The 10,878-nt window shown below is 42.0% G+C and overlaps 1 protein-coding gene across 2 annotated transcripts in view; it reads right to left on the reverse strand.

Annotated features, from left to right (window-relative positions):
- Window positions 1-10,878, reverse strand: part of LOC107727146 (importin subunit beta-1) — a 43,081-nt gene that overhangs the window by 28,762 nt on the left and 3,441 nt on the right. For both annotated transcript variants that reach the window (XM_016536930.1, XM_016536929.1), the window contains exons 4-12: window positions 4,315-4,515; window positions 4,084-4,236; window positions 3,925-3,984; window positions 3,753-3,842; window positions 2,860-2,970; window positions 2,674-2,775; window positions 1,696-1,920; window positions 1,431-1,622; window positions 939-1,069 (exon numbers count right to left, since the gene is read on the reverse strand). In XM_016536930.1, the coding sequence (XP_016392416.1) occupies window positions 939-1,069; window positions 1,431-1,622; window positions 1,696-1,920; window positions 2,674-2,775; window positions 2,860-2,970; window positions 3,753-3,842; window positions 3,925-3,984; window positions 4,084-4,236; window positions 4,315-4,515 (1,265 nt within the window). The remainder of the gene's footprint in view (window positions 1-938; window positions 1,070-1,430; window positions 1,623-1,695; window positions 1,921-2,673; window positions 2,776-2,859; window positions 2,971-3,752; window positions 3,843-3,924; window positions 3,985-4,083; window positions 4,237-4,314; window positions 4,516-10,878) is intronic.

A 10,878-nucleotide genomic window follows, 5' to 3' on the forward strand; every position in this document is an offset into this window, starting at 1 on the left:
ACTGCCTTTTCTTTTGCATTTAGATCTTTATTACAAGCAATCCTGCCATTCATAAAGAACTTTGGTTTTCCTACATGCCATCTATTATTGCCTTGTTTATCTAAAAGTGCTCTTTCACTTTAAACCTAGCCAAAAAGCCGTATGTGTTGACTGTGAAACACAGTAGACTTTAATAATATGCATTTATGGTGTAATTACTAAATTTTCGTGTCAATCCATGTTTATATTTACTGCAAACAATGCGCTCTTACTTTAATTCAGCGCTTGCAGCGCATCAAAAATAGACTCGGTGCGGAAACCATCTCTGCTCTGCTGCAGACGCACCGCTCCTGAACGCACTGCCGGACCGCAACCGTGTGTGCAGTGTGCACGCTTTAATCCATCATTATATCATATAATCACCTTCAGCATTATAATGATTTCACCCGTGCTGGACAGAGACCGAGACGGTGCTGCTGCATGTCGTGCCAAACCTCTCACAGCAGCAGTGTCATCAGCTTGAGATCGGCCTTTTTTAGAGACCGCCGATCAAACATCCAATGTTTGATCCGGCCGATAGTGATCGGTGGCCGATCAATCGGAGCACCCCTATTAATTACTCACCCTCATGTAGTTCCAAACCCATAAGACCTTAGTTCATCTTCAGAACACAAATTAAGATATTTTTGATTAAATCCGAGAGCTCTCTGACCCTCCCATAGACAGCAACGTAATCAGTGCGGTTTATGCAGATTATGTTCATGCAGATTATGTTCACCCCCTCCCTACCTCTCGGGCTCTCGGATTTCATCAAAAATATTTTCGTTTGTGTTCTGAAGATGAATGAAAGTCTTATGGGTTTGGAACTACATGAGGGTGAGTAATTAATGACAGGATTTTCATTTTTGGGTGAACTATCCCTTTAGGTTGGCGGCTGTTTGCCTCCCGTCATGGTTTACCTGTCTGTGGTCTCCAGCAGTTTCTGGACAATGAGCTCAAAGGAGGAGGACAGGCAGTATGTGCTGGGCTCTTCCTCATCGTCAGCAGCGTCTGTGGCCTCGTACGCCGCTTCAGCCAAACTGGAGAAAGCCTGAAAACAGCACCTGTGAGTCTCGTATCACAGCACAACTGATCGATCCCATTAGACTGTGCTACGAGTCCGAGGGGGCGGCTGCCTTTTGTTGAATTCAAACCCAACACACTATATAGAGTGTTTGACGACTACGCACTTACATTAGAAAACTAAGCATTTGATTGTGTGCATGGCTGAGGCAAGGTCACCAGTGGAAGTACACCGAATCATGTATACTGTACCAATACTGAAGTACTTAGCAGTTAAAGATGCATTATATTCAGTGCCAACCGGGTTAAACTACTCAAACAAATCACTAAACACCTATCAGGCACGTCTTCTCTTCATGAAAGCAGCGCTGTGAAAGGCGGCGTCATACCCAGCAGACGTTGGAGGCCACGCGGGGTTCGGCCCCGAGGCCCTCGATCAGGCACTGCAGGAGAGGGGCCAGATACACCTCATTGATGGCGGCCTCGGGCAGCAGATCACAGATGCGTCCTAGCGTCCAGGCCGTGGTGTCCCTCACCACCACACTGGGGTCCTTCATCAGCTCGATGAGGGTGGGCATGGCCTGCGACGACACACAACATCACACACAGAACTGGCACAGACACGTTACTCACTGAGCCCAGCGCAGCCCTTACCTGGATGACCAGCGGCTTGAGCTGGCTGAGCTCGGGGCCCTCCAGGATGGAGCCGAAGGCCATGACGGAGGCGTCGCGGTAGCGCCAGTCCGGGTGCTTGATGTGCTCTTTGATGAAGGGCAGCACATGCGGCACCACGTCGTCCTCGCAGCACGTGGCCAGGAGCATCAGACACACGCCCGCAGCCTTACACGGGTTCCAGTCGTCATCGTCGTCGTTCTCATCCTGCACACAGCACACTCAACAGTGAGGGTACAACAGCAGGCACTTCCAGACAAACAACTGATTCACAAAGATTCAACTGAGATCAAGGGAGAATTTTTACTGGTATATCGCAAACGATAAAATATCGCCCACCCCTAATTCAGGTTTCAGAAACAGAAACACAGGGTCTCACAAATCAGAATCTAACAAAACTGACTGCATGTGGTTTGTGCTGTTCACACTGTTACGAGTCATTAAAAAAAAAAAAAAAAACACTTTTGCCTGCAGTCTGAACGCAGCCCTCGAGGCCAACTATTAAAAGCAGTGTCAGGTACTGTAAATAAGAAGCATCAGCTCATGGATTTATCAAATGTTACAGTGAAAACGTGAAATATGAAGCCGTTTTCTATCAGATAATATGATAGAGAACATGGTGATTAATGCACCTAAAGACCAATTTCTGCTTGTGTGCTGGGTGATTTGCTGGCTCTGCCATATTTTTGATTGGTCACTCATAAATAACTACCACTACTGCTTTTGTAGTCACACTGCTTTAATAACTAAATAGTTTTAACTTAAAAGACCAGGTTCTAAGGTTATCATGTATATGTGGTTGAGCGAGAGAGACTCGAGGTCTTAGTTCTTCAGCGTGAGAAGCGTAATGACACTGACTGCCAGCGATCATTTCAGTTTGGTTCAGTGTTGATTCACTCAGAAGGAAGTTACTGAAATGAGCTTTACAAGCAGCAGGTTTCCCACAGAGACCAGCTTTACCTGTTTGGTGAGCGTCTGTGTCAGGATGGGCACCAGGTACTGCAGAGCTCCTTTAGCGTAAAACTTGCTGGTGTGCTCTGGAGGACGGCCCTGTTCAGAGGCCTGAGGACACACAACATCAACAACTGATCAGGAACGAGAGCGTTTGCGGAGCAGCAGACTGGAGAGGACACCAGGAGGCATCACCTCAGTGGCTTCAATGGCCAGATCCATCTCCTCGTCGCAGACGTTGGACCAGAACTCGATTCCCTGCAAGGCCACTTCATCGATGTCACTCTTCATGGCCTCTATTGTGATCTGTATTGGAAGAGTAAGGCTGATTACCCCTTGGCAGCTGCTAGTTGGTCAAACTAGCTCTTAAGACACAGTCGCAGCATGGTGGCTAAGTTCATGCAGCTGGCCCCAGGACCCATGCATCACGTGTTAAAGACACAGCCCACTGTCAACTTCAGTTTAAAGCGGTAGTCCACCCAGAAATGAAAACTGCCCTCAAGCTGTACTAAACCTGTATGTAGGGCTGGGAGATAAATCGATAACGTGATATAATTTTCCTTCGATAAAACGATAACAAGAGTTTGGTAAAAGTTCAATATGATGTTTATGCGCCAAAAGCGGAATGAAAGAGCGCTTCTCATTTGAGCCACGCCACATGGACAGTTTATCTTGCACTTAGGAGCAAAAATCTGCCTTTAAACTAAAAAAAACAGACATTTATCGTGATGACTATCGATATTGACTGATATGAAAAAAATTGTGATCATTCTTATAATCATGATAATTTTTTTGGTCATATCGCCCAGCCCTACCGACTTCCATAGTGTTTTTCTCACTATTCTTCAAAATGTCTTCTTTTGCATATATTGGCTACTCTTTGAGGATAAATAAGTGACAGTTTTCATTTTTGGGTGAACTATCCGTATAAAATACCTGGATAATGAATCTCTGGCCTAATATTTCAGTCCAACACAAAACGGATTTAAACGCAGCACCCTGAACACCAATCATCTCAGTTTCAGGAGTGAGCCCTGGGACTCTCAGATCAAGCTGGTCAGGAGGGAAACTCTCATCAGGGAACTCACAGCAAACAGCGCCGGGCCCATGTAGGTCTCCATGTACTGGTAATACAAGGACATGATCTTCACCAGGTTCTGTAACGCAGCCACTCTCACCTACAGCAGGACACAATCACACACTCGTTACGAGTCTACTGCAGCAGCACCTGACAGACGTGTGTGTGGGAATGAGACGCACCCTGGTGTCTGGACACTGCGTGGCCTCACACACGACCTGCATGATGAAGTGTCTCTCCGTCTGCAGAGAGAGAGAGAGAGAGAGAGAGAGAGAGAGAGCGTGAGACCGAACGGCTGAACTGCAGAAGCCCTGTAATCATAAGTGAGGACGCGGCAGTACCTCCTTGTCGAAGTTGGCTTTGGTGAACTCCAGCGAGTTGAGGAGCGCGTTGGTGGCGGCGAGCTTGACGTTGTTGCTGGGCTCCTCCTTCCTCATGCCCTGGATGATGGCCGTCAGGATCTGGTTGGCGTTGTCCTGGAGGTGCTCGGGGTCCTGTCAAAGCGTTGGCAAGGTCAGTCAAACAGATGCTAGGAAACACAGGGCAGCGGGTGCGTGCTGGACGGGACTCACGATGTCCTGGCAGATGTATCCGATGGCCTCCAGCGTGGACTCCTTCATGTGCTCTGTGCTGCTGGGGTCCGTCACGTTGGCCACCAGCTGAGGGATGAGCTCGGGCCACTGATTGACGGGGATCTCGGCGCAGGCGATGCCAGCCACACACTGAGAGGCTGAGCTGGGCCGATAGGTCTCTGTTCCCAGAGTCTGCAGCACCTGCACAGACAACAGCTCATCACCAAACACAGACCCACTGCACACTCTCAGCAAACCAAGTGCTTCGGTTAGAGCCCATGCTGCTGGAAACACATGACTGTCTGCTGTGTATCTGAATAATGACCCTTCTAGAGTAGTGACCGAGATCAGCACGGTCCGGTCACACCAGCCGGTCACAAGTTCTTAAACGGGAAAGCTCTGTAACTCTGTAAATTATTCAGTTGCACCCTTTGTTAATAAACGCTCTGTAAAGTAATTCCTGGTCAAATCCACCAGCAGAAGATGTGTCGATACGCAGTGAATTTCAGTTTATCCTCGACTCTACAACTTCTTTTGCCTCATAACTAACAGTAAAAATAAGTTTACAGTGAAATGCAATACTTTCTCATTAAATGGTACAGGCATTCTATATATGCAAATGACATTTAGAAACTATTTCAATAGAGATCATTAGAAACCCATCAAAGAAAGTGGCATTATTGTTTTATGGTTTTCTTTGACAAGCACACAGAAGCGTACTTTTTAGACTGGGTGTGTGTTGATAAGCCACTAACAAAGTAAACACACTTAAAACATAAACGAGTGTAACAGTGAACATCATAAGGCTGTCTGGTAAATCAGTCTTTTGATGAAATTTAATCAATTCGCTATTTTATTCCTACCGTTACTGTGTAAATATTTAGTTATATGTAGAGCTACGTTTCAATTAACGGTTTAACGCCAAAACATTTAGTGCTCAAGCTGTGAGTTAATGTCCCTTTGTGTCAAAACAAGGTACCTACACACAGCTGGTGCAACGGACCATGTTAATAAAGCCAGCGACATGCATGATAATGTTCAAACATATCATAACCGTTAAAAATTATGGCTTTCAAATATAATGTTTAAAGCTACAATTTGAGCATAAAATTAGCCATTTAAAAAATAAAATTGAAGTTATTTGCTGTACTGGTGATACAGGCTTTGATTACTCAAAATATGCTGCTTTTATGTTGATACTACATTAATATGAGGATTCACTGTGCCAACATATGTATGATCCTAATTTCAATGACAGGTGCAATTAATCAGTTAATAAAGCAATAAGCCCCGTGAAGCCGTGGTTTACAGTGAATTTATAACAGCTAACACGACGCGAAGCGGAGAGCCTAAAACCCCCTTAGCTGTTATAAATTCACTGTAAACCACGGCTTCACGGGGCTTATTGCTTTATTAACTGATTAATTGCACCTGTCATTGAAATTAGGATGCCAGCCACCGCCAGCGATTTTGATGATTTTCACTAAAATTTTATGGCCTCCAGTATATTTTGCTGTATGAATATTTGAATATGCAATACACCAAAATAAAGATCAGAGCCTCTACTTTTAAAGGGGTGCAGGGCTCCAGACTGCGACCATTTTTTCTGCCGGTGCGACTTTTTGTGAGCGGTCGCACTGGCGCAACCCCCGCGTTGTCCAACTCACAAGCGCTGCCATTTATGTTGCATTTGAGAAACATCAAATGGCAAACGAAACTGAAAGCGAAACTAAACCGCACTACGTTTCAGCTGCGCAGCGCCGCGGACCGTTTATCAGCTCGGATTGCGACGCAAACAAACTTGCTCGAGCTCAGAACAGCTTTACTCGGGAGCCAATGTTGATTTCGCGACACTGTAACTGCACAGATGCAACAGCGCTGCGAGATCCAGCGAAAAGCGTTTGAATTCAACGCTCAATGATAAGGCTGCTGCGAGATCTAGTGAGAATCATTCAAATTCTGCACAGAATTCTCTGTTATAAACAGCGCTGACATACGTCAGGGAACCAGAAGCGGTAACGCTAACTGTAACCGTAGTGTTGTGGCAGGAAGAGTCGAATGCATTACATCATTCATTTCAGGGTTTGTACAACCTTTTCAGCAGAGGAGCACTTATTGGCTTTAATTGAAACTTAAATGATAAAATCACTATTATAAAATATCAAATCATCAAGAAATCAGATCGTCAGAATTTTACACTTTTTTGTGTATGAAGTAAGAAAAGTCACAAAGTGCCTTGGAAAACACTTTTCTTCAATTTGCTAATAAATCACACAATCACTGAAGTTGGTCAGTTCCATATACTAGAAGAATAATGGTACATTTAATAAGAGTGGAATATATACATTTTCTATATAAAAATTAGATTTTGCACCCGTTACTGTTGTTAATAAAAGTAAATTTTGTATGCATCTTAACTCCAGCTTAGTGCTTTACTGTCAAATCTGTATAAACAATAAACAAAAGTTGGAAGGACAGTGTAAATGCTTGGAAATATTTCACGTCTTTAATTCCATTCATTATTTGTATCGTGCCTGCCATCCAATAATTGCAATAAATTTTGTGCTTTGTTACCTTTAATCCGAAATAAATTATCAACTTTCAAATTCTGTCAATTTTATCACAAAATACAAACTATAAACGTGTTTTTTTCAGCCACAGAAAGACGCCAGTAAAACACAAAATGTCACGTAAAGTCACATTTACCTCAGGAAAGACATTCATTGTACACAAACTTGTTAGTCAGCTACAAAAATAACTCTAGAGAGAAGCATTGTATTACATTTATTATATTTTACTTAACCTTGATGAAATCTGTCTGTTTGAGCATAAACAATATCTGCAAAGTTACGAAGCTGAAAGTTCAATGCAAACGGAGATATCGTCTTTTATAGTTCTGGCAGTTTAATGCCTACAAAAACGGCTGGTAGGGACTACAACGAGTTACTTCCCGGGTTTGTGATGTAACAAACCCAGATAAACCCCGCCCTCGGGAAAGGGCAGCAAAGGGGGCGAGGCCATGCTGCGCTGCTTTAGAGAAGAGGAAGAGAAAACTAGAGGTGCACGTAAACATCTATTCATATATGAATCGCAATTCTGTCTTCTAACGATTCTAATGGATTCACACGTTTGTGAATGTTCTAAAGCAGCGTTCTCATCCTGTTCCTCGTGTCCCCCTGCTCTCTCTTTCATTCAGCTCAGCTCCAGCAATTAACTGTTACAATTATACACTTATTTTCACATAGCTATTAGGCGTGGGGGGAAAAAAATCGATACAGCATAGTATCGCGATATTTTCCGCAGCAATACTGTATCGATACAAGTATCGACATTTTATTATACTATTTGGTAGAATAATAAAATCAATTCCTTTACAATCCACTAGATGGTGGTGTTGAGTTTTTTCTGGTGAGGTCAGCTGGGCCACCTTCAGCATGCAGTAAGTTAGTAAAATAAAGAGGGCGGCATCGCGGAAAGTTATCAGGAAAGCCCCGTGCGCGTTTAAATCGGATGTATGGACTTACTTCGGAGTTGTAGACAAGGAGGGGATGCAAGTAGGGATGCACCGAAAATATAGGCTACATATAATAATAATATTATTATTATTATTATTATTATTATATGTCGCGCCGCGTCGCATCCCACCCGGCAGTGTTCAGCGTGCATGTTTCACTCCTCGTCACTGCGCGGTTTGACGCTCCGCTCAGTATTCCGATCTATGAATGTGCGTTCCACTCGTGTACTGCTCATGTTCATCTGAAAAGCAAAGTCCGCTCAAATAACGCGCTGACAGGAAATTTCTATGCAGTATACTTGTTCCGGTTAGCAGTAGCGCTACTGTGCTGTAACATGCTGTAGGCTAGTTCAGCTGTACTGGGCAACGCTGCTAAAATAATGCTACCTTCAGTGACGCTGTATGCTCTGCTATGCTATGCTCTGCTCATATGCTCTGATAATAATAGCTTCGTAGGACTATACATTATTTGGATGATTAGTCAAAAAACAAATAAACAACAACTTATATCTGATTCTGTTACATAGAAGTGAATAAAAATAATATATTGATATTTAATATTAAGGTAACACTTTTCAATAAGGTTTAACTAATGAACCTTATTGTAAAGTGTTTCCAATATTAATATAAATTCTGTCCAGTTTTATTGTGTTACTTTCAGTAAAAGTGTGGTTATTTTATTGGCTTGTGTTTTTTTAAATTCAGTATCATTAAAATTGAGTTAAATTTAAAAAGTCTTACAAAATGACTTTATATTATTTAAAAAAAATAATAAATAATCATTACAAAGAAATCATCATAATATATATATATATATAGAAAATCATTAAAAAACAAACACTAGCTTTCAATTTTTTCTAGTCTATCTACTTGTTTTTCTTTGTGTGTGTGTGTGTGTGTGTGTAATATATATATATATATATACACACACACACATACATACACACACCTTGCTACGTGTACTGTGTTAGGCTAACCGAGACTTGTCATTTGCACTTATATATTGTTGCTCTTTTGTTAGTTTTGACTGCTTCTATTGTCCTCATTTGTGAGTCGCTTTGGATAAAAGTGTCTGCTAAATGACTAAATAAATAATAAATAAAGCATTTTCGGTTTCGGTTTTCGGCCCAGAATTTTAATTTCGGTGCATCCCTAGATGTAAGACTACATGTTTTATTTAATTTAATTAAATTTTAACAGTAATTTACTTTCAAATGCCCCAATTGCTGAAGGGTCTGCACAACTTTTTAGTACAATTTCAAGTTGCACTGTTCAAAATACCTGTCGTAGCACAGCAGTGCATACCTGTTTACATTTCATTAAGGTGGACTAGATTAGACCAGGTGCATACAACATTTTTGACAGGTTTTCATGAGAGTTTGTCTGCTTGACAATCCTATTTTGCACTGCAACAATAAAACTGAAGTGAGATAAACAAACTGAGAAATGTTTCTTTTTAGTTAAAACAGATGTTGCCAAAGTTTTCCTTTGGGGACATAATTTGAAGTTGGAAAAAGGTAATAAATTGCAATATATCACAGAATATCGCAATATATTTAAAACCGCAATAATATTGTATCGTGACACAAGTATCGTGATAATATCGTATCGTGAGGCCTCTGGTGATTCCCACCCCTAGTAGCTATGAGAAGCGTTAAACATGGGCGCGCGTGCAGTTGCCGTACTGTATTAAAGCTTTAATCAGGATAAAACCGTACATTAAAAGCTAACAGAAGCAGTAGCATTTATAAATAACAGCATATCTAAAAGTATGAGACTACAACAAACAAAAAACATAGGCCTACCATTAAAAGCCGTGCTTGCACAGGTTCTGCACGATCCTCTTCAATAATATCCTCTGGTTCTCAATCGGGCTCAAACTGATAAGCGCTATTAACGATGCCGTTGTTTACAATACAACCAGACGGAGCACATGCCACTGAGGTGAGGGGCGGGACGTTTAGACACACACTAGAGGCGGTTTAGCCAATCACAACACACTGGGCTAGCTAACCAATCAGAGCCCATCGCCTATTTCTTAGGGCGGGGCTTCATAAAAGCAGGAAATGATCAGCGTGTTTCTCAGAGAAGGGCCAGAGCAGTGTGGAATAAAGGTAAATTATGTGAAAAATAATGCGTTTTTTAAAAAACTAAGCATTAACATGTTAGACTGCACCCCATAAACACAATCAAGCCTAGAAAACGATAAATCTAAATTGAATCGAGATGACGATTCGACAGAAGCTGCGATGGTCATGCGTATCTTTCAGTGAAGCACGGTTCTGTGATCAGCAGTAAATCTCCATCCGAAGGCCAGAGGGTTTGGAGTAAAAATATGTTATTAAATGTGGTATTTTCACATGCTTTCAGATGGAGCAGCATTTACTTCACAAAGCCGTAGTTCACTGAGAAGCTATGCAAACAGCTGTCATTATCGCAAACGATTTCTTCGATTTCAGTCGCAATTTTTTTTGAGTAGCTTGTCAGTGAACTACAGCTATGTAGTAAATGCTGCTCCATCTGGAAGCATGTGATGGAGATTTACTGCTGATCACAGAACTGGCTTTACTGACGAGATGCGCATGACAATCGCGTTCGATTAATCGTGCAGTCCTAGCTTAAAGCATTCTTTTTTTATCAACACTGGAATATAGGTAAGGTTTCATAAAAATGCATAATTTTGAGCAAAAACTACATCTGGGTAATATTCAGTACGATAATCAAAGCATAAATCCAGTAAATCGCTTCCATCAACACCTCCAAAGCTTGCACAGACATATACCACTTCCTGGATCAACATTTTACTAAACATTATGCAGTTTTCATTTATATGCTGTCTATTACTGATGATTGCATTATCTTTCATATGCATCTGTATACATAAGAGATCGCTCGTTTCTCCGTCCTGCTCACGAGTGTTTTTGTTCGGGAGGTTTTGTATTCGTTCAGAAGATTGTATAACAGTGGAAACACGGAAAGCCGTAAAAACTTGTCTTTGGCGGGGAAGCGTTTTCTTCTAAAAGACGAGATAACTCGTCAATGGCGGGGAA

This window comes from Sinocyclocheilus rhinocerous, unplaced genomic scaffold, assembly GCF_001515625.1.
Source record: "Sinocyclocheilus rhinocerous isolate Xijiao unplaced genomic scaffold, SAMN03320098_v1.1 scaffold4140, whole genome shotgun sequence".
In the NCBI taxonomy this organism is placed as follows: domain Eukaryota; kingdom Metazoa; phylum Chordata; class Actinopteri; order Cypriniformes; family Cyprinidae; genus Sinocyclocheilus; species Sinocyclocheilus rhinocerous.